This window comes from Dipodomys merriami, unplaced genomic scaffold (assembly GCF_024711535.1).
Source record: "Dipodomys merriami isolate MVZ:Mamm:240054 unplaced genomic scaffold, mDipMer1.0.p SCAF_70, whole genome shotgun sequence".
Lineage (NCBI taxonomy): Eukaryota > Metazoa > Chordata > Mammalia > Rodentia > Heteromyidae > Dipodomys > Dipodomys merriami.
In genome coordinates, this window is record NW_027206291.1 from 5,049,704 (window position 1) to 5,072,171 (window position 22,468).

At 46.1% G+C, this 22,468-nt stretch overlaps 1 protein-coding gene across 7 annotated transcripts in view; it reads left to right on the plus strand.

Annotated features, from left to right (window-relative positions):
- The first annotated feature begins 949 nt into the window (after positions 1–949).
- Positions 950–22,468, plus strand: part of Pwwp3a (PWWP domain containing 3A, DNA repair factor) — a 41,183-nt gene continuing 19,664 nt past the window's right edge. For 6 of the 7 annotated variants that reach the window (XM_070008533.1, XM_070008535.1, XM_070008537.1 and 3 more), the window contains exons 1-11: positions 950–1,032; positions 2,312–2,441; positions 3,002–3,087; positions 4,268–4,338; positions 6,953–7,783; positions 9,437–9,538; positions 12,011–12,081; positions 16,379–16,455; positions 17,121–17,181; positions 20,975–21,050; positions 21,459–21,509. In XM_070008533.1, the coding sequence (XP_069864634.1) occupies positions 2,385–2,441; positions 3,002–3,087; positions 4,268–4,338; positions 6,953–7,783; positions 9,437–9,538; positions 12,011–12,081; positions 16,379–16,455; positions 17,121–17,181; positions 20,975–21,050; positions 21,459–21,509 (1,483 nt within the window). In that variant the 5' untranslated portion in view covers positions 950–1,032; positions 2,312–2,384. Of the gene's footprint in view, positions 1,033–1,055; positions 1,147–2,311; positions 2,442–3,001; positions 3,088–4,267; positions 4,339–6,952; positions 7,784–9,436; positions 9,539–12,010; positions 12,082–16,378; positions 16,456–17,120; positions 17,182–20,974; positions 21,051–21,458; positions 21,510–22,468 lie in introns of those variants that run through there. The other variant, XM_070008534.1, reaches the window with a different exon arrangement.

The following is a 22,468-nucleotide window of genomic DNA, read 5'->3' on the forward strand; positions in this document are numbered from 1 at the left end:
CCCCAGGACTGACAAAAAAACAACACAACCTTTTTCCCCTTTTATGTGTGGGTATTGGGGCTTGAACTCAGGGCTTGGGGGCTTTCCTAGAGCTTTTTCACTCAATGGTGCTCTACCACTTAGGCCACAGCTCCACTTCCAGCTTTTTGCTAGTTAACTGGAGATAAGAGTCTCACAGACTTTCCTGCCTAAGCTGGCTTCAAGCCCAGATCCTGAGATCCCAGCCTGAGATCCGGAGTAGCTAGGATTACAGGCGCAATCCACAGGTGACAGGCAATTAAAAAACCTTTCTTGCCTCAGTCTCGGCAGTGGAACTGGTCCTTCAAGGTCAAGGCCCACATGCTGCCATGCAGCCATCAAGGCCTTGGATGCTGTCTGCCACCCACTTACCCAAGGGCCACGGGGGTCCTGGATGCTCACCTCCACGCCCATTTTCCCCTCTGGGCCTGACACCTCACTCTAAGGACCAGGCCTTCCACTGTAAGATGTCTCTCCACAGCAGGGCCGGTCTGCAGGACAACTGCCCTCAGGGCTGTGACAAAAAGTGGGTTTCCAGCCAGGCCAATAAAAAAGTGAGCTCCCTGCAGCGCTCATGGGGCCCTCACACGTGGGCCAACTGGTAAGCATCTTAAGAACTGGAACATTCTGGAAGGTTCTGTCGGAGGTCGTGCGCAAGTGAAGTGGCGAGGCATCCATTTTCCCTCAGAGACTCGAGAGACTAGGGTTTGGAGTCTGACTGGTAAGACAAAAGCGGGCAGGGCGGGAAAGGTAAGGGCCCTGGGGTGGTAAGAGGTCCTGGTACGGTCAGACTTCCATGGCCCCTTCTACGCACGCGCTAGGAACAGTGGGCAGGCAAAGAAACGGAGGCGTGGCCTACACCAGAACGCGGGCGTCTAGAGCGGGAGGCGGGGCGGAACGACGATGCGAGCATCCCATTGGAAGGTGGGGAAGGGAGGGGCTTGGCGCCGCTGCGAGGCAGGCCCCGCCCCCAGGCCCGCGGGGAGCGGCGCAGCAGCGGAGGCGGTGAGCGCGGTGAGCGCGGTGGGCACGGGCGGCGGCGGTTGGCGGGCTGGCCTTCTGTGGTTGGGGCCGCCGCGGCCTCCTCGCTCGGGCTCGGGCGCCGTGCTGGACAGGCCGAGGCGCCCGGTGAGCCTGGCCTGTGCACTCCTCGGGTCCGCTGGGCGGGGCTGAGGCGGCGAGGCCTGGCTGGGCCTGTGGGAGGGACGGCCCCGGCTGGCCGGGAGACTCGTCCCCGGGTGTGCACCTTGGAGCCTGCTAGCCGTATCCCCCCCACCTCTGCTTTCACCCGGGTCCTTGCTGCTTCATCCTCCGTCTCTGCGAACTCTTATTTATGCGGCCGCAGACGCATTTTCTGCTCCCTGGAACCCCGTCCTTGCTACCTGATCCCCTTCTCCCGTCGACTAATTGCGAATCACATCTTTGCTGCTGGAACACCTCCCCCCTGCCCCCCCCGTTGGCCCACATGTGAGGGTCCCCCCCCCCCCGCGTCCCTGATCTCTGCTGCGCGATCCTTCATCGCTACTGCAAAAAGCTCATTCTTGCTGTCTGAACCCCACCTCCCCTACCTTACTGCTGCGAACCCTAGTCTTTGCTGCCTGGATTCCTGTCTGCTGCTCGAAACCCTCCCCCCCCCATCCCCCACCGGTTCCTCTGCTACCTAAACTCCCCCCTCTGCCATACTTACCCCCCTCCCCACCCCCCCATCACCAGCTTTCCATTTCTGTCCACAGCCTAGGCCGCCATGGCCTTGGGTTTAGAGAAGGTTCTGCAGCTGTCCCTGTCCTTTCAGGGACATGGCAACCAAAAGAGAGAGCAGTCCTCAGCTCTGTGGGGTTTTTGTTTTGTTTTGAATGCTCTGTGGGCTACTATTTAACTCCCTGAGCAGGGGAAGGTTTGTAAGATGTGATTGTTTAAAATGCCTCTCGTGTGGAGGTTCGAGGCAGGCCTTCAGCCCAGGGATGATTTTTTCAGGAGCCTTTTAAAAATAATCTGGACAGAACCTTTGGGAAGGAATCTGATGTATTTGTATTTTATTCATGGGGGATGGTGTGTGTGTGTGAGGGGGAAACAACAACAACACAGGCACCTGCCTTCCTAGGTACCAAGGCTGTCCTGTCCCTTTTTTTGTTTGTCAATGGGCTCTTAGGCACTGAGCAGCTCATTTTGAGGTTACAGGATTGAACCATTTACTTGCAGGATAAGTCAAGCTCACCTTTGCCCTTGAGGGTTATGTCTGTGTTAAAATAGCAAGCAAACGCCTTCATAAACCACCGTGCAAATTTTGTTGCAGGGCACATCGGCGGCAGACCTTGAAGCATTTTGTCTGTGCCAAATCATTACCACTTGCCACATGAGTCCCAATCATGACGGATGCCAAGTATGTCCTCTGCCGATGGGAAAAGCGATTATGGCCTGCGAAGGTGACAGCCATTATTCTGTAATTTCAGGAATTAGAAATGACTTTCAGATGACAAGTAAAATCTTTATCAGGCTCCTGTACCTAGGAGTAGCTTGGGTGGAATAATTGAACCTGAACAGTTGGCGCCTGGATCTGTTGGCACAGATCCCCGTTCCCCATTTAATGGGGTTTTGGTCTACTGCTTACAAAGTCTCATGCTTCCTAAAGTGTCTTTTTTTTCACTCTATGAAAAAAAAAAACAGCTATAAAAAGGCATGTGAGGCTCTGACTCAAGAGAATATCTGGCAAGAAGCCCCATGATAGTAAATAACAGTAGTGTTTTGGGGACGCCTTCCAGCAGTTCAGCAGGAAGTGCTGGGCTGGAAGGCAAGGAGCCTGGGTCCCTGGACTGAGTTCTCCTTTGGTTTTATGTGCCTCCTTTTCCTATTTGAGTTAAGGGGATTGGATCTAGTATCTGAAATCCTGCAGTTGTACTTACTACATTTGTATTCTTGTGTTTGCCTCTGTTCCTTAGTTTGTCTCAATAACAAGGATTATTTTTCTTTTTTCTTTTAAACTTAGGTATTGGCCAGAACGGAGACTCCAACAAAAAATAAGAGAAAAAAGACATTCTTTCTAAATGTTCAAATACTCTCCCTAGAGGAAAAGTTAAGTGTTTTGTTTTTTTAATACTGTTTTTTTCCCCCCTGTCTGGGATTTCTAATACTCTTCTGTCATCCCCACAACATGAGATCCACTTGTAACGGTTGATAATGCTGTAGTTACTATTATTCATTATTATTAGTTCCTAATGATAATGCTGTAGTTACTATTATTCATTATTATTAGTTCCTAATCAGCTTTATGAGGATGACACCTTGATTCTACTTTATGCTAGTTTGGAAGTTGAAGATCTGAGCAAAGCATCTGTAAGATCCACAGAGAGATTTTAACGAAATTTGAATAAACAAGCTATACCCAAGAGCAACTCTTTTTTCGGGTCCAAATAGAGAGCTTTCCTTCTCAGATTAGTGTATCTTCTTTTGGAAACTGCAGGGGCCTGTCGGTTTTGAAGCCTTTGATTTCCAGCCTGGCACTCCAATAAGAAACAATTTTTCAGCATTCAAAAGGTTATTGAGTAGTTAAGGGGCAATCCAGTATTGTCCTATACCTGATTATCTGGGTGTGAAGAGGTGTGGGTTGTCTGCAAGGACAATGAGTACTTCAGTGATGTGTGATGGTGCTGGCGTGTCTGGGGTCAGAATCCCCACTTCTAAAGAGTTCCCTGGCTGGTTCTCTTTCTTGCTTGTGTCTCTTGGGGGGCTCCCTGGCCCCACTTCTTCCCTGCCATCTCCCGCTTCTTCAGAGCTGCCTCAAGAGCCCGCCTGGCCCCCAGCTCACACTCTCCCTGCGGCTGGGAAGGTAATTGAATACTTGAGTTAAAAAGGAAAGACATCCTTTTAAACTAAAACACGCCTGCTGGGCTGTAAACAGCTTTTAGTGACATTATCGTCTACTCTGGAAACCTAACAAAGGAGTTATTTGTGCAGTTGAAAGTCGGATTTGCCTCATAAAAGTCACAATTTGAATTTATTTTTACTCTTAACTCCAGCCAACCTTTTCTGTCTTAAAAGAGAGAGAGAGGGAGGGGGAAAAAACCCACACCCACCGGGGTCCTTGCTGCCTATAACCTCAGGCAGGCGAATTCCTAGTTGGCTGTGACTTTTGGTGTAAGTGGAAGGTTGAGGAGGGAACTGAATCTAATTCTTTTGTCATCTGGAGAAAAACATGTTTGAAAGTGTCTCGGAGGCCTTAGCTGCTAGTGTATAACCGCGTCTGTCCCTGCAGAATCCAGGTGAGGAGCACAGAAGTCAAGGTCCTAAAGAAGTCTCAAATTGAGAACATTGCTGCCTTGTTAGGTAAGAGCACACTTCGGGTGACCGTGAGTTTTGACAAAAGGAGCTTGGGAGAAGGGAAGAAAACTCCGCTCTGTCGGTAAAAATTTATCCTGTGCAGTCTGTATTTCCTTATGGAAGGGAATATGAATGACATATGATGAGAAAGGAAAAAATCCCAGGTCTGTTATCCCAGCACTCAGGCTAAACAGGGGTTCCAGGCAGAAACAAAGACCAAAAAAAGGTAGCTTGGCTCTGCTTGCTTTTTTTTTTTTTGGTGCCAACCTGGGCTTGAATTTAGGGCTTGGACACCGTGCCTGAGCTTGTTTTTGCTCAGGGCTAGTACTACAGTGCCATTTCCAGATGGTTTGGTTTTTTTGTTTTTTGGTTTTTTTTTTTTTGTTGTTGATTTTTTTTTTTTTTTTTTTTTTTTGGTAGTTAATTGGAGAAAAGTCTCACAGACTTTCCTTCCCAGGCTGGTTTTGAACCTCATTCCTCAGATATCAGCCTCCTGAGTAGTTAGGATTATAGATTTGAGCTACTGATAACGAGCTAGATCTGCTTTCTTAAGCCTTTCCAGGATTTTCCAGTTTTTTGTGTATATTGAATTTTTTTTCAGACCAATACTGGCTACTTGAGCCACACCTTCAGTCCAGTATTTTGTTGGGTAATTAGAGATGGTATCTAGCAGATTTTTCTGCCTGGGTTGAGTTTGAACCTCAGTCTTTCAAGTCTCAAACTCCTCTTGAGTAGCTAGGATTATTGGCATGAGCCATCAGTAATTTTTTTTTTTCTTTTTTTGGCTGGAATAGGGACAGAATCTGGGGCCTTGTACTCACCAGTGAGCTGCGATCTCAGCCCCTGTGTTTTTTGGGGGAGGGAGGCATTTGAGGCAGAATCACAATATATATTCCAGGCCGGCCCGGAACTCTCGATTCTTTGCCTCAGACTCAACTGCTGCGTTTACAGATGTGCCATAAGGCCTGGCCCTCCTAGTCATGTTCTTTATTTAAGGTTTAAGGCCATTTCAATAAATAGTTCTCTCAAGTGATCTAAAGACATTGATGAGTTTACTGCCATGGGGGGAGGGGAGGTGTTGCTCCCTGTCCCCCCCCCCCCTTTTTTTTTTTTTTTTGGCTATCCCACAGGTAAGGCTGTAAACTGGCTCTCTTGCCATCTGGCTAAGAAGCACTTGCTTATGTAAGATTCTAGAACAGAGCCCAAAAGGAGAAAGAGTGGGGTAGTCTAGGATCTGCATTGGTTGCTGCCCATTATATGCAGGTATTGTCTGGATGGGAATGAGGCTGGTCAACTGGCAAGAATTTAGCAGCTATCCCCTGTGCATTTCATAGCTGAGAGTGACTTGAAGTAAGCCTGGCAGAGCCAGGGATCTGTCACATGCATACACAGCTAGAGAACAGTAACCATCCTCTGGGTGCCCACCTAATCACTTTCTAGCAAAACCAGACTTAAAATTGCTCAAACCTATAATCCTAGCTACTCAGGAGGCTGAGACCATGGGATCCTGGTTTGAAGCCAGCCTGAGCAGGAAAGTCTGTGAGATTCTTATCTCCAATAAAATACCAAAAAAGCCAGAAGTAGAGCTGTGGCTCAAGTAGTATAGCGCTAGCCTTAAACATAAAGAAACTCAGGAAAAGCACCCAGGTCTTGAGTTCAAGCTCCAGGGCCAGCACCCAAAAATAAAAAAATTGCTGTCTGCCTTTAAAATAGGAGCACTTATTTATTGTATTGGCAAAGGATGGTTTGTCTTGTGAAAACATTGACCAGGATCCCTTCCCACAGTGTTTAGCAAATGAGGCTCAGTTTCCTGGACTAGAAAACTGCTATTGTTTGGTGGTGTAAGATCCCATCCGCCTGTTGAAGGTGGTGCTGACATCCGACCCCGGGTGGCATCTGCACCACTGGCTCAAACCCTGTTGGGGGGATGACCACTTGTGGGTGTCTTTAATATTAAACGGGCAAAATACTGTTTTGATTGAGGCATTGTGCCCGCTGAGTTGTGATATTGCCTCTATCATCTTGTTCAAATAAGTAGCGCCGTGTCTGTATGTCGGAATGAATAAATAAAACTATGGCAGCGGGAGGATGGGCGCAGACTAGAGGCCTGCGACATGCCTTTATGGCTTTGAAATGCCCTTGCAGAGAAGTGGAGGAACCAAGCAGCATACAATGAGTCTTTTTATATCTCCCCCCTGTTAGCTGATCACTCCCCCCCCCACCCCCAGCCAAGCACCCACTACCAGCCGAGTTCTTTATTTGGTTGGCATTGGGTTTTATTGACCCTGATTGAATTGGAAATTGTAAGGCTGACAGAGGATTTGCAAAACATTTGAATACATTTTGCTCCCAGTATTGTTTTGTAACTTGAAGGAATTTATCTTTTTAGCCAATCAGGTTAAGGTCAGTATTTTTTTTTTAATTGCAGCTGAGAATGAATAGCTGTCTTCTAGCTTTGTCTCCTTTTAGAAAAACGTGGGTTAAAGATATTAGGCCCGACTTCACTCAGGAGCTAGTGACTGAAGTTTATAGATACTTAAGCTTTTGAGAAAGCAAGATTATGGTGGTAGTGCCTGGGTCCCTAAGTGTAATAACTAGCATGTGTCTTCCATCCTTACAGCCTCAGAGAGCCAAATCCCCACCGCACCCCTGGAGGAGCTGACCTATAGACGGTCACTACGCGTGGCTCTAGATGTTTTGAGTGAGACACCCAGTTTGAATCAAGAAAACCATTCAAGGAAAGATGAACTTGCACTATCTCAGAGAGAAAAGCAGTGTACAGAAGCAGCCTCCTCACGCTCTGGTTCTCCATCTTCATCTTTACCTTGTGAAGATGTGTCGGCTGATTCTGGACTTGAGAGGAAGAAGGAATACAAACCACAAAGCTTGTCACAGTCATCCACTAGTGAAAAAGAAGTGGAGCATAAGAAGGGGCTCGGGAAAGGTGAAACCCCAAGGGCCCAGTTCACTGCTTCAGCTGGAGAAGGTTCTCACAATGAAAGTGGATTAAAGATTCACCACAGAAATCTGACTCTGGCACGTAAGTCCAGCTGGTGCCAGACAGTGCCTATCCTTTCCAGGAGAGAAATCAAAGAAGAGAATAAGAGACAGGCCTGGCCTTCTCAAGCCAAGGAGAGTGATCCATGTGCCAGTGCCGAAGGATATGACCCATCAGGCAGCCTCACAGTGCTCCCCGCCCTGGAGCAGACTGGGGAAAGCTCTGCAAAAAGATTGCGCCTAGATAAAGGCCAGAGGCCACATGCCACACATCTGCAGACAGGTTCCAAGGGGATAGCACTTGAAGGCGCAACATTGTCCACTAGGCAGGAGACAAGTGAATGTATGGCTTTGCACAGAGCTGCCAATAAACCCAGTCCAGCTCCCTCCAACACTCAGGCAGAGCAACCCAGCAATCCTCTTCCGGACCGTGACAGTGACAGGATAGAAGAAGGTAAGCGAACTCTGGCAGTTCCTGAGCTGGATCCTTAGATCCTCAACTCCTCCCTGGGCTTGGGCTTTGCCAGTCGGGATCCTCAGGCAGCTCTTGAGTATTTTTAACCAGATCTTAATGAGACTGTTTCCAAAATAGATTCTGAGCAGAGATTTCTCATTCCTTTGTCTCCCCACTGAGCTATAATTACCTCAGCTCCTCCCAAATATTTAGGTCTTTATTTTTGTTTGAAGCAGAGCAAGTTGGAAAGGGAGCCTCTGGCAGAGTGTGAGGGGTGGCTGTTGGTGACACAGGCGGTGATGCATGGGGCCGGGATGCCTGCTGCATCTGCACCCTCAGGGTTTTCTCTTTATTCTTAATCTTTGCAGAACTAATAATGCATTCCCGGTAAATGAGGTAGGACTTGCAAAAAGTGATTAAAAGTATCCCGACTAGCGGAGTTCCCATGTAACCATCTTTGTGTGATTTTGGAGACCTGTGATTTTTTTTTTTTTTCCGCCTAAACCTTGTAGCATCCCACTTAGTTTTGAAATGCTAATTCAGAAATCTTACCCACTTTGTGGTCAGATATCTGGAAATGGCTTCATTGCATACATACAGCACAGATCTCTGTTAATTGGAAACTTCCTTCCCAGGCCCTCTACTCACACATTGGAAGGCTACAGGGAGCTGGCGTGTGCCATGTTCTAAAGAGATGGTGACTGCCCTCTACCTTGTTTGGAGCTCAATCTGGAATTGAGTTATTCATGCTCTGCCGGTCCCCTGTAATTCAGAAGGAAGAAGGGAGGGGGAAAAAAAAAACATTTGAAAAAGAATTCTCATTTAGGAAAAGGGAGCACCTGTCTTGTGCTGAAATTCACCCTTTGAGACCCCTGGCTTCATCTCCCTTGTCTTGGGTGCTGAGCAACCAGCTGTCCAACCTCAAAGGGAGGACCCAGCTTCCAGCTGCTCAACCTTATTTATTGAGTGTTTACTGAACACTTCCTAGGCTGCCTTCTGAGAGTGTTCTAGGACTTAGGCCACTAGATAGGTAAGGAAAAGGCAACGCTTATGACCTCTCCATTGTTGACACAATGCTTGTATCACCTTTCCACAGAATATGCTCCATGAATATTTGTTGAATGGCCCAGTGGAAAAAGAAAATAATTCCCATCCAGAATATGATGAATTTATCATAATTTAGTTTTAGGTTGTTGCTTCTTAGAAGCAGCCTCTTTATGACATGAAAGCATGTTCTTTCTCTCTCTCTCTCTCTCTCTCTCTCTCTCTCTCTCTCTCTCTCTCTCTCTCTCTCTCTCATTCTCTCCCCCATTTAAAATATACTTTGGAAACTGGATGTGGTGGGTGATGCTTGTTAGGATTATGAGTACCAGTCTTATCTGCCCTATATAACAAAGCCTGTCTCAAAAACCCAAGAGCATACACAAAAAGGCTCAGAGGTTAAAAAAACAAAAAAACCATAACAAAACCCATAACAATCAGAAAGAGACATAATAAAATGGACTCTAATTAAGGTGCATCTTATTTTGAGTTCTGCACAGCCTAGGGTCTTTTCCTTTTATATCGATGGCCATGTGTCATAAAATGTTTTCTTGGGATGAAGTTACAGTGACAATACAATATAATGAAAGTCTAACCTCACATTCTTGGCAGACCCTCAGTCCTCTGAAGAGTCCATGGAGTTTAATTCCATTAATTCCATTCTGGAGGAAGATGAGGAAGATGAGGAGCCACCAAGAATCCTTTTGTATCATGGTAAGAAAGCACCAGAGTCTGCTGTATTCTTGTAGGAGGGGGAAATGTGGGCCAGGGCTCTGAAAACATTTCTGACATTAGCCACCAAGTCTCTTGGGTCATTTTTCTCCTACCAAACGAGAGCCTGGCAGGGACCCTAAGAAATGCCCCTTTTCAGTCCCCTCATCTGAAAAAAAAAAAAAAAAAAAAAAAGATCTTTACACAAAGAGAAGAGGGGCTCAGCCCTCGTCCTTGGTCCCCTCCAAGGGTCTGAGGGTGGCTGAGTGAATTGATGGGCTATACTGCCCTCCTTTGGGCGTGGCCGCACACTGCCTCACCAGTTCTGCAGCCTCTGATCAATCCCTTTGGCAATGGCCAAAGGGACTTTGGTCTTTCCAGGAATGCTATGGGGTCTTCCCTTCCCACAATTCCTGTTTTCCCCATAGGAAAAGGTACTTGTTTCCAGGGAAGCAGGACACAACTACAAAAGAATCCAGAGGTTTGAACGAGCACCAAACGAAAAGTCTAGAACCAGCTCTGCTTTTAGACATGATGCTTATCTCTGGCCTGTCCACTTCTAGTTTGGAATTAATTGTGGATTCATAGGATGTGGTAGGGAAGCTATAGGAAAGTCTGTTCAGCCTATCACCTGCTTGCCCCAGTGGTGACATTCTACAAAGCCACAGGCATCTGTGCAGCCAGACACTGGCCAGTTTTAATGCGCAGGAATAGATGTGTGCATGCCTTTGTACAAGTGCGTGTTTGTGTGGCTTTTCTGTTCTTTTCATATAAACTACTAAGCTTTTCATCATTAATAAGTATAATTATAACTTCACTTTGTGTATGTGTGTGTGTGCAAGCTCAGTTTTTTTTTTCATTGTGTGTGTGTGTATGTGTGTATATGTATGTGTCACATTCCCACCATCTCCTAATTGTAATTAGTGGGAACTGGTTATCATTTTCTGGGGGTGATGAGTCATTTTGTTATGTCTTCCCCAACTACCTTCCACTGAGTGTCTGGACTGCTCCAAGGCCATAGAAGCCATAACACCCCTGCAGTGCATTTGTGAGGAGTAAGTGGTGGAAGATCAGCAATCACTGCTAGCGTGAGCAGGATTAACTAGCCACAAAGAAGAACCCCATACCTTCCTGGAGGGACCTTTCCTTCTATCTGTGGCCACCAGCCAGGGATGGGGGTCACATGGCCACAGCCCCAGGATTCTACCCCTTTGTCCTGACAATCGCTTGAAATGGCTTTTGCTCCCTGTTGGTTTCGTGTTTTACCCATCAGGCGAAACTCATTCTGAGTATTTACCTACCACCTCCACATTGGCCAAGTGTGCCTGTGTCCAGTTAATCCATGCTGGGCCTCAGAGTGTCCTCAAGCTAAATGCCTCCCCCAAGTGGAAAGATGACTTCCTGAGAGTGCAGATGCTCATCCTGGTTTGCCTGCCTTCTCAAGGGCATTAGTTTTTATAGTCATATGTGGTGGCTTTGAATCACCATCGTAGGCCGTACCCCACACAAGCCTCTGCTCTCTGCTGGCACTTGACTTTAAAATTTTTTTTATTGCTTTTATTTATTTGTTGGCCATGGGGCTTGAACTCAGGGCTTAGGCACTGTCCCTGAGGTTTGTTTGTTTGTTTGTTTTGTTACTATAAAGGTGTTGTAGAATGGGGTTATAGTTCCAGAAGTCAGGTAATGAGTACATTTCTGTTTTTTTGGACAATGTCACCCCTTCCTGCCATTTGATTTTTAAAGATTTAAACTATTCCCTTATCCTAGAATTAAGAGGAGAAGGCAAAAAATATAGTTAAATAATTCTGTTCACCAACAATTTTGTAGTTATTTCACGGCTTAATTTTCCCCCTATTTTAAGATCTTAGGTTTTCAGATGAGTTTCTTTGAAATTATTTTTTTCTGCTTATTAGCAATTATCTCACTTGTGTTTTATATCCCACTCTTATTTTATTTATTTTTGTAGTACTAAGGACAAACTTGGGGCCTTATACATATTCAGAGCACTGAGTAAGCACTCCTCCATTGAGCTTCATCTCAACCTGAACAACACTTGTTTTTTTAAGTTTTCTTTTTCTTTTCCTTTTTCTTCCTTTTCTTTTTTCTTTTTGTATGTGTGTATATGTGTGCGTGTGATATTGAAGTGTGAATTTGGAATGATTTTAGACTTAGAGAAATTGCATGATAAGCACAGAGAGCATTTGTCTTTTCTTCCTGCTAGCACATTGACCATAGAACCAGGAAACCACACTGTACCACTGCCGTCTGCCTCTTGGTCTCACAGTTGACAGTTAGACTCCGGCGACATGAGTTATATATCTGCCTCCAAATTTTCTTGATCGCCTAGGTGAATTATGTTCACATTGGTTTAAATACTCTGATCTTTTTTTGTTTGTTTTGTTTCAAGTTGTTACATTTATTGCTTGATATGGCTCTGACTTGTCTTGACCTTTTCTGTTTTTCTTTTCATTCTAGAACCACAATCATTTGAAGTAGGAATGTTAGTCTGGCTTAAATACCAAAAGTACCCGTATTGGCCGGCTGTGGTAAGAGTACCCTCAACTCCATCGGTGTAAAGCTGGGTCCCCTCATCCTTTGCGTAGGCAGATTTTGGGGGTTTTGTTACTACTAGAAAACTGGGTGGTTGGGAGGGGGAGTTGAGGGGGACGTTATATAAGGAAAATAAAACAAGATTCACATTGATCTAACAGAAAGTTTGCTCTTTTGGCTACCATTTAATGTGAGGTTCACTTGTCAAATTTGTACCAAGCAGACTTAGACAAACCTATTTGAGAGAAATACTAGCAATTTGTTCATTTTATGTGCATACCAAGATTTTCTTCCATTAAAGCTGGTGAATTTAAGTGGCGCAACTGCATACCTATAATCCTAGTTTTTCAAGGAGGCTGAGATCTGAGGATAAGTGTTCAAAACCAGCTGGGAAAGAAAGTCCATGAGATTCTTATCTCCAGTTAACCATCAAGAAAAGCTAGAAATAGAGTTGTAGCTCAGTGGTAGAACATCAGCCTTGAGTGAAAAAACTAAGAGACAACACTTAGGTTCTGGGTTTAAACCCCCAGAACTAGTCCCCCCAAAATAAAAAATGTGGTGATTTTAGATTTTATGATAGAAATCTGTTGTTTATTTAAAGAGATATCACAGTACTTGGGAGGCTGAAGAGCATGAGGATTGTGGGTTTGAGACCAACATAGGCTACACAGCAAAACCCTATCTTAAAACACACCCAGGCACTAGTGGCTCACACATGTAATCCACATGGAAAGCCAACCTGGGTAGAAAATTCTGTGAGACTCCATCTCTAATGAACCAGCAAAAAGAGGGCTGGAGGTAAGGCTCAAATGATAGAGCACCAGCAAGAAGCTGTAAATTGAATCTCCAGTACTGCCAAAAAAAATAAAGTGGAGGAGAGGATTAAGGGAAGAAAAAGGTGAAGGGAAGGGAAGGCAGCAAAAAAAGAAAACAAAAAGCAAACCCCAAAGAGATGTTTCAGCCGGGCAGCGGAGGCTCACACCTATTATCCTGGCTATTCAGGAGGCTGAGATCTGAGGATCACCTTTCAAAGCCAGCCAGGGCAGGAAAGTCTATGAGACTCTTATCTCCAATAAACCATTGAGAAAACTGGAAGTGGTGATATGGCTCAAGTGGTAGAACGCCTTGAGCCGAAGAGCTGAAGGACAGTGTTCAGGCCCAGAGTTCAAGCCCCTTGACTTTGCATCCTGCATATGTTTGGATGCCACAGAACAGTAGTATTTTTGTTTTTGTTTTTTGATGTTAATCCAGGGGCTTGAATTCAGGGCCTGGATACTGTTCGCGAGCATTTAAAAAAATTATTATTGAGGTGATGTACAGAAGGGTTACAATTTCATGAGTCAGGTAAATAAGATTTGGGGGCAATGTTACCTCTTCCTTTGTTGTCTCCGTTTTTTCCTCCCCTCACACCCCCTAAGTTGAATAGTTCATTTCCAACATAGTATCCACTGAGTACCACAGCCGTATTTGTTCACCCTTTGTCTCTCCATTTCTGTGGCCTCCTTACCCCCTCCCAAAGAAAAATAAACAGACAAAAAAAAAAAAGAACAAGAAAGAAAACACCAAAAAGTAAAAACAGACGGACAATACTATCTTTACCAACAGCAGGGGCAAGGACGCTGACTACGACAAAACACACACAAAAAACCCCATTGTTTTCAGTTCCTGGAATTTGATAAATATTATTTTAAATGTCCAGAGGCACATTAGCATTGCACCTTTGGGTTCCTCCCCTAAGAGTAGCCCCCTTTAGTCTCACTATATGTGAATGCCTAGAGGCTTGTATAATTTATCATGTTCCGATATATTTTAGATCTTGCTTCTGTGTATGAGAGAAAACATGTGCCGTTTGTCTCTCTGAGCTTGGGTTATCTCATGTAACATGATTTGTTCTAGGTTTATCCTTGTTCTTGAAATTTTTTTTGCTCAGGGCTAGCTCTCTACCACTTGAGCCATAACTTCCAGGATTTTTTGGTGCTTAATTAGAGATAAGAGTTTCTTGGGCTTTCCCAAACGGCTTCGAACCACAATCTTCAGATATCAGCCTCCTAAGTAGCTGGGACTATTGGCATGAGTACACTGGCTCCCGGCAGTATTAGGATTTTTTTTTTTAAAGGCTGCTCCTGGGTCTTTCTCCTTCAGTTTTTAGCCCTCACTTTCTCCTCTGGCATACACACAGGATTTTGATTATTTTATATATTTATTCTCGGTATAGAACTCAGGGACTGACACATTGCTAGGCAAGTATTACAACCACTGAGCCATACTCTAGCCCTAGTTGCGTGATCAAAAAACAACATTGTTGGGCTGGGAAGGTGGCTCAGTGGTAGAGCGTTTGCCTTGCATGCATGAGGCCCTGGGTTCGATTCCCCAGCACCACATAAGCAAAAAAAAAAAAAGCCGGAAGTGGCGCTGTGGCTCAAGTGGTAGAGCGCTAGCCTTGAGCTGAAGAGCTGAGGCTGAAGAGCTGAGGGACAGCGCCCAGGCCCAGAGTTCAGGCCCCACAAAAAAAAAAAAAAAAAAAAAAAAAAAAAAACCAACAATGTTTAAATCTAGAAGGTCAGCCAGATGGCTCGTGCCTGTAATTCTAGCTACTCACTAGATTGAGATCTGAGGACCACAGTTCAAAGCCAGCTTGTACAGGAAAGTGTGTGAGCCACTTACGTTCAATTAACCACCAAAAAGCAGGAAATGGAGCTGTAGTTCAAGTAGGAGAGTGCTATCTTTGAGCAAAAAATTCAGGGATAGCTGGGCGCTGGTGGCTCTCTCTTGTAATCCTAGCTACTCAGGAGGCTGAGATCTGAGGATCACGGTTCAAAGCCAGCCCGGGCAGGAAAGTCCGTGAGACTTTTACCTCCAATAAACCACTAGAAAGCTGGAAGTGGAATTGTGGTTCAAGTGGTAGAGTGCTTGCCTTGAGCTGACGAGCGCAGGGGCAGTGCCTAATTAAGCCCAGAGGTCAAGCCCCACGACCAACAAAAATAAATAAATAAATAAAATTCAGGGATAGCTCCCAAGCCCTGTCAGGAAACTGAGACTCTTAACCTTTAATTAACCACAAAAGCCAGAAGTGGAGCAGTGGTGCAAGTGGGTAGAGCACTAACCTTGAGCATGAAAGCTCAGGGACAGCACCAAGACTTAGAGTTCAAGTCCCAAGACCACCAGACCGGTTTGATAGACTCATAAAGTTCTAAGCTCGCCTGGGTTATATAGTAAAACCCCCATCTTAAAACAAAAAAAGCAGTCAGCAAGACATACTTTTGTTGTTTTCATGGTTCTAGTCCATAACTCCAAGCCTCTTTGTTCATGCTGACTAGTTATATAAGAAACAGAATTGGATTCTGAACAGTAGCTCCTAGGTAAGATGTGTAGCCTGAGCAAATGTACCGCTAAATTGGAATCCTTAAGGGCCAGCGTGTGGTCCAGCTATGAGGGAGACATCATGTGGGGCCCTCTCCTGGTCTCCCTCCCCATGCTTACCAATGTTTTCCTTCCTGTCATCGTTTCTGGGATCTCTATGGGACATAGAGTCCTTACCATAATGGAGCCGTGGGCATGGGAACAGGTAATCTTACCTGAGAGGTAATGGCTTGGGACTAGCCCCTCTCTGCATACTGTGTATGCATGTACAATTGTGCATGCTGCTTTTGGGCCTTGAACTTAAGGTCTGGGTGCTATCCCTACACTTTTTTGCTCAAGGCTAGCACTCTACCACTTGAGCCATAGCTCTACTTCGGGCTTTTTTGGTGGCTATTGAAGATAAGATTATCTGATGGATTTTCCTGCCCTAGCTGGCTTTGAACTGTGATCTTCAGTCTCAGCCTCCTGACTGGTAAGGATTACAGGCAAGAGTCACTGGTGCCTGGCTGAGCTCCTTGCCTTTATTCTGTGTGCTACACTGGGGGCATTGGGATCTGGTTGACCTTAAGGAGGGTAGATGTGAGCTGGGCCACAGAGTAGATCCTCTGCCTCCTTGGGTTGGCTCCCAGGCTCCCTGAGCAGCCTGCAGTAACCCAGATGCTTACAGCACAGTGGGTGCAGAGCCTTTCATTAAGGAACCAAAGTAGAAAACTAGCTTCATCTAACCCTGTTAGCTCTATGGGAAGTGACTGAGGCAGCAAGCCTGGCCCGGGTCTCCCCTGTGCCAGAGCATTGTATGCCATATGTTTTCCACCACCACCACCCCCACACACATCCCCATCCCAAATGAGGGTTGGCAGAGGAGATAGCTGAAATCTGCCCCACCATCACTTGCAAGCTTCTGATACTATTTCCTCTTGAATTTGCTGACAGGTCAAAAGCATCCGGCGGAGAGATAAGAAAGCCAGCGTGCTCTTCATTGAAGGGAACATGAACCCAAAAGGCAGAGGGTACAGAAACTACTCTTGATTTTTTTTTTTTCAAGTGGTCCAGATAACTTTCTGATGGTTCTTAGGAACGCGGCATGAAGAGATTGTGGGGTGCAATTGAGCAAGAGCCTAGCAGGGTGTGGCGGAGTCTGTATGACCCTCTCCTTCAACAGGAACAAAGGCCTGTAGCTAAAGGAAGCCGGTCAGGCACTCATGGCTCTACAAGCTGGTCTGAACTGGTGTTTGATCCCGTCTCCCATATCATAACAAAGCTTAGTCCAGTGACCACGACCCTTTTTGAACCTAGGTCTTACTTTTTGGCTCATGGATCAGTCTTTTGTCAGCTATTCCCTATTATAATGCACTTGCTGGCACTAACCTCCCAGTGGCATTTTGGGGGCCTGTGTGCAGCTGGTCTCATCTGGTCCTCAGGTTTTCTATGTTTCTTACAGCATCTGGTGGGGTGCAGTAGGAACTCAGCTCTGAAGTCCTAAGGGGTTTCTAGAATTGGTTTGCTCCCCATTAGCTCCGGGGCCTAGCTGTATAAGCTCCTTTGGACAGTTGAGAAAAGGGCTGCACTGGAGGCTGATGCTGCTTCTACCCCACACTGCTTTTACCAGGAAAGGAGTTTTGCTCGCTCTCAATCTCATGCATGTTAACCCTTACCTTTCCTCTGCTTCATCAAGGATCACTGTGTTTCTCAGGCGGCTGAAGCACTTTGATTGTAAAGAGAAACAGACACTGTTGGTAAGTGGATCATCGCTTGCTTGCTTGCTTCTGTAAATGGCTTATTTTGCAACTGGTCATTGTGTTCTCTGTGTGTGGCTCCCATATGGTTCTGTGGGCGTCTGGGGAAGGAATAGCTAGAGCCAGAGCAGGCACCACTCCAAGTGGTGACTATGGGATCACTCATTTGCATCGATGCTCATAGCCACCCTGGGATGACTGCAGTTTACAGGGGACCAAGCTGAGCCTTGGGGAAGCCATGGTGAGAGCCCGGGCAAACAATTCCTTCCTTGGCTGTTAGGAGGCTGCCCTGGGGCGAGGGGGCAATGGGCTGTGAGCCCTTGGAAGCTGGTGTCCCTGTGCCTAGCCAAGCATCATGAGCACAGCAGGCCCTCAGGTGTCACATATGTCAGGGGGCACATGGCTGTGTCCCCAGAACTGCAGTGATCTATCAGACACCTAATTTTTTCATTAAAAATGTTCTGGCCAAGGTGGGTGCTGGTGGCTCATGTCTATAATCCTATCTACTCAGGAGGCTGAAATCTAGGGATTTCAGTTCAAAGCCAGCCTGGGAAGGAAGGACTTATCTCCAATTAGTCATCAGAAAACTGGAAGTAGAGCTGTGGGTTAAAGTGGTAGATAGAGCACTAGCCTTGGGCAAAAGAAGCTCAGGGACAGTGTGTAGGCCCTGAGTTCAAGCCCCATGACCCTCCACCCCACCACCCAAAAAAAGTTTTGGCTGGGTGCTGGTAACTTATGCCTGTAACCCTATCTACTCAGGAGGTTGAGATCTGAGGATCATGGTTTGAAGCTAGACCAGGCAAGAAAGTCAGGGAGACTCGTTTCCAATTAACCACCAACAATCTAGAAGTGGAGCTGTGGCTCAAGTGGTAGAGTGCTAGCCTTGTGAAAAAAAAACAAAAACTCAGGGACAGCATAACAACAGACAGATTTTAGTGGCTACATGGTTTATATAGCCTCCACTGTGCCTCTGCAGAGATTCCTGACTCTCCAGAAATGTGCTTCATAGTCAGGCCCTCGAGGAACGTCATTCTATGTGTTCCACTAGCCATGGACTTCAGGGTGCTCTGCCATGTGGCAGGGTCCCAGGGACCCTGTGGGCATTATGTGTATCCTGGCAAATTTAGAAGGCTGTGCTAGCCACCTCAAGTTTGTTCACCTGACTCTGCCACTGAGTTTCACTTCACCCCAAGCCCCATATTCCATTTCTTTAATATCTGGAAGGTTGGTGTCCAAGCTGTGTCCTGAGTCCTTGTCTATCAGTAGTTTCCTTTCCTCCAGGACAGGTGAGCCTTGTTTCTTCTTCTTTTTTTTTTTTTTTTGCAGGGGCGGGGGTAAGGGGGTTCTGGGTCTTGAACTTAGGGTCTAGGTACTGTCCCTGAACTTTTATTTTGCTCAGGGTTAGAGTTCTGCCACTTGAGCCACACCTCCACTTTTGGCTTTTTTGATAATTTATTGGAGAGAAGGGTCTCACAGTCTAGCTGGGCACTGGTGGTTCACGCCTGTAATCCTAGCTACTCAGGAGGCTCAGATCTGAGGATTGCTGTTCAAAGCCAGCCCAGGCAGGAAAGACTGTGAGACTCCTATCTCCAATAAACCACCAGAAAACCAGAAGTGATGCTGTGGCTCAAGTGGTAGAACACTTGCCTTGAACTGAAGAGCTAAGGGACAGCTCCCAGGCACAGAGTTCAAACCCATGACCAACAACAACAAAAAAAAGAGTCTCAGGTCTTTCCTGCCTGGGCTATTGCAAACCTTACTCCTTAGATCTTAGGCTCCTGAGTACCTAAGATTACAGATGTGAGCCACCAGTGCTGGCTTTTTGTTATTGTTGTTTGTCTCCTTTTTCTTATCACTTACTCTTTATAACTTGGACCCCCCAGCTGTCAGGCAGATAGCCTACTCATCCTGGTGTTGGCAGAGGGCTATCAGTTGCTGCTTGAGCTTCTCTATTCCCTAGGGTACAAATCTATGTGTGGTGGGAGAGGAACAGGATCTCTTCCAACCCTGAGCTGACAACTTATTCAGCATGGATGCTGCACTTGGGATTTGAACATGGGCTCTAAAGTGCTGGGCATAGTGTTGCATTAGAATCTTCCAGCTCTTAAATACATGTGTCTGAAGCATACAAAGGGTGGGTTTATTTAAAAAAAAAATCTGGGCTATGAGAAAATGAGCCTATTCCTCCTTGCAGTAACCTGGTCTCAGAGAATGTTCTTTCCCTGAGAAAAGAAAGTTCAGCTCCACAGTGTAGTCAGTTGACAGGGGAGGTTAACATTCCTTTTACTTAAGTGAGTGAGGTCGATGGAGCTCAGTGGGCTTAGCATGTATAGGATTTGAGTTCCATCCCCTGCACATAAAAAAATCTGAGGTAGCTCGATGCTGGTGTCTCATGTCTGTAGGCCTAGCTACTCAGGAGGTTAAGATCTGAGGGATCCAGTTCTGTCAGCCCAGGCAGGAAAGTGTGTGACTGATGGATGGCATTTGGGGGACACTCATAGCAGCAAGAGGTAGACAGAATCAAGGTATCATCCTAATTTTTAGGTGAGAACAGGGAGGCCCTGGGCACTTCCTGACACTGGTGGCAGTGTCCCTTTCCTTTTTGGGGTAGCTCATCTTCCAGCATTTTATGAGCAGGCAAGTTGATATCTTCAGGCACACGGATCATTGAGAAGAATTATTTTCATAGCTTGCCTCTTTTTCTTTCCTTTTTTTCTTTTTCTTTTTCTTTCTTTCTTTTTGTAATACTTGGGTTAGAACCAAGGGCCTCACACTTGCTAGGTAAGTGATGTACCACTTTTTTTTTTTTTTTTTTTTTGATATTGTGAAAATAACCTATTTTTAGCTGGGTGCCGGTAGCTCACGCCTGTAATCCTAGCCACTCAGGAGGCTGAGATCTGAGGCTTGCAGTTCAAAGCCAGCCTGCGCAGGAAAGTCCATGAGACTCTTATCTCCCATTAACTGCCAGAAAACTGGAAGTGGCCCTGTGGCTCATGTGGTAGAGTGCTAGCCTATGAAATGAATTGCTGAGGGATAGCACCCAGCCCCACAACCAACAAAAAAAGAGAGAAAAGAAAAAAAGAGAAAATATCCTATTTTTTGTGTTTTAATTTAAATTTTAAAATTATTATTAAAAAGATGATGTGGGTCTGGGAATGTGGCTTAATAGTAATGTGCTTGCCTAGTAAACCTGAAGCCCTGGGTTCAATTCCTCAGTACCACATAGACAGGAAAAGCCGGAAATAGTGCTATGCATCAAGTGGTAGCTCAGGGACAGTGCCCAGGCCCTGAGTTCAAGCCCCAGGACCCGCCAAAAAAAAAAAAAAAGTCCATTTAATGACCATGTTGGCTACACTGGAAATACTCGTCTGCTGTCGTCTCTAGAGAGTTGTTCCCAAGCCAGTGGGGATACGAGTGGCCACGGCATTGAGTATTGCCCTGTTTGACCTTGGGAATCCCTGCATGGCAAATGCAGACAAGTTTGAAGGTTGCTCAAGGCTGCCTAGTGGGGCCTGGGACTGCGGCACAGTCTTTTTTTTTTTTTTGGGGGGGGTGGTCTAGTTGTGGATTGAACTCTGGACTTGGGCACTGTTCCTCAGCTCTTCATCTCAAAGCTAGTGCTCTACCACTTGAGCCACAGTGCCACTTCCGGCTTGTTTTTTCTGCTTATGTGGTGCTGAGGAATCTAACCCAGGGCCTCATGCATTCAAGGCAAGCGCTCTACCACTGAGCCACCATCCCAGCCCGCGGCACAGTCTTTAAACACACTAAAGCCCAGCTATTTGTTTTTTAGGACAAAGCCAAGGAGGACTACGATCAGGCCATTGGCTGGTGTGTGTCCCTCATCACTGACTACCGGGTGCGGTTAGGTATGTGGGGCTATACCCTGGGACTAGAGAGACACGCCTGATTTAGCACACTGGGACAAAGGAGCTAAGTAGTGAGCGCCGGCCCCAAAGTCCTCCCAGGGACTCACTGAAGCCCAAGGAATGTGATCCCTGGCTCCAGACCCTTCTGTTGATCGGACAGGCCCAGGGCATCCTGTTCCTTTTAGAGACAGATGTGAACACAGAAGGTTAGGTCACTTCAGTGAGCACTGGTTTCCACCTAACCTGAGTCTGCAATTTTTATTAATTAGGTGACTCACCCCAAATTCCTTAGAGTGTGTCCCACAAAGCCCTCACAAGTCGGAGCAGAAAAATTCCAGGAGATACACTAAACCAAAGACCCTGAAAAGTACCTGTTGTCTAATTATAATGTCTTCCACCCCTGCGCAGGCTGTGGCTCCTTTGCTGGTTCTTTCCTGGAATATTATGCTGCTAACATCAGTAAGTGTAAAAGCACATCTGTGAGACCCACACTTGGTGTGTTTGCCCTTGAGAAATAATTATCCTCTAAGGATGGGGCTATAAGGTTAGAGCTATAAGCTTGGGTGCCACCACATCCTTAACAGAGCCATGTGACCCTGACATGGTTTTATTCTGCCCCCTGAGGTTCCCTGAGGTGTGTCAGGGCTGTCCCTACATGTGTCCTACTCTCCCTGTCGAAATCCTACTTTAGAGTAGGATTTTAAGTGCTTTTCATGATAGATCTGGCATTTGTAATTACGAACTAGAATGAATTTTTTGTTACTCTGGGCCACTGAAGTATGGGAGAGTGAAGAGATGATTCCTTTTTTTTTTTTTTTTTGTCGGCCATGGGGCTTGAGCTCTGAGCCTGAGCACTGTCCCTGCACTCTTCAGCTCACGGCCAGTGTGCTACTGCTTGAGCCACAGCGCCACTTCCAGTTTTCTAATATATATATATTTTTTTTGGGGGGGGGGGGTCCGGTCGTGGGGCCTGAACTCTGGGCCTGGGTGCTGTCCCTCAGCTCTTCAGCTCAAGGCTAGCACTCTACCACTTGAGCCACAGCTCCACTTCCGGCTTTCACTTCCAGTTTTCTAGTGGTTTATTGGAGACTAGAGTTTTACCGACTTTCCTGCCTGAATTGGCTTTGAATCATGATCCTCAGATTATCTCAGCCTCCTGAGTAGCTAGGATTACAGGTGTGAGCCACCAACGCCCAGGGAAGAGATGATTGTTTTGCAGTGTTAGAGCTGTTATATGTCTGTGTTTCTCTGAATGGGTTAAACATGACTAAAGGACACTGTTCATGGAGAAAAATCAGGGATCCTGTTAAACAAAAGGTGCTTGGAAACTTAAAAATCCCACCTCAGGGGCATCTGGGGAACATGAGGCTCTCCTGCTATGTGCCTCTGAGGGTTGCCTTCCACCTCTGTTCCAGATT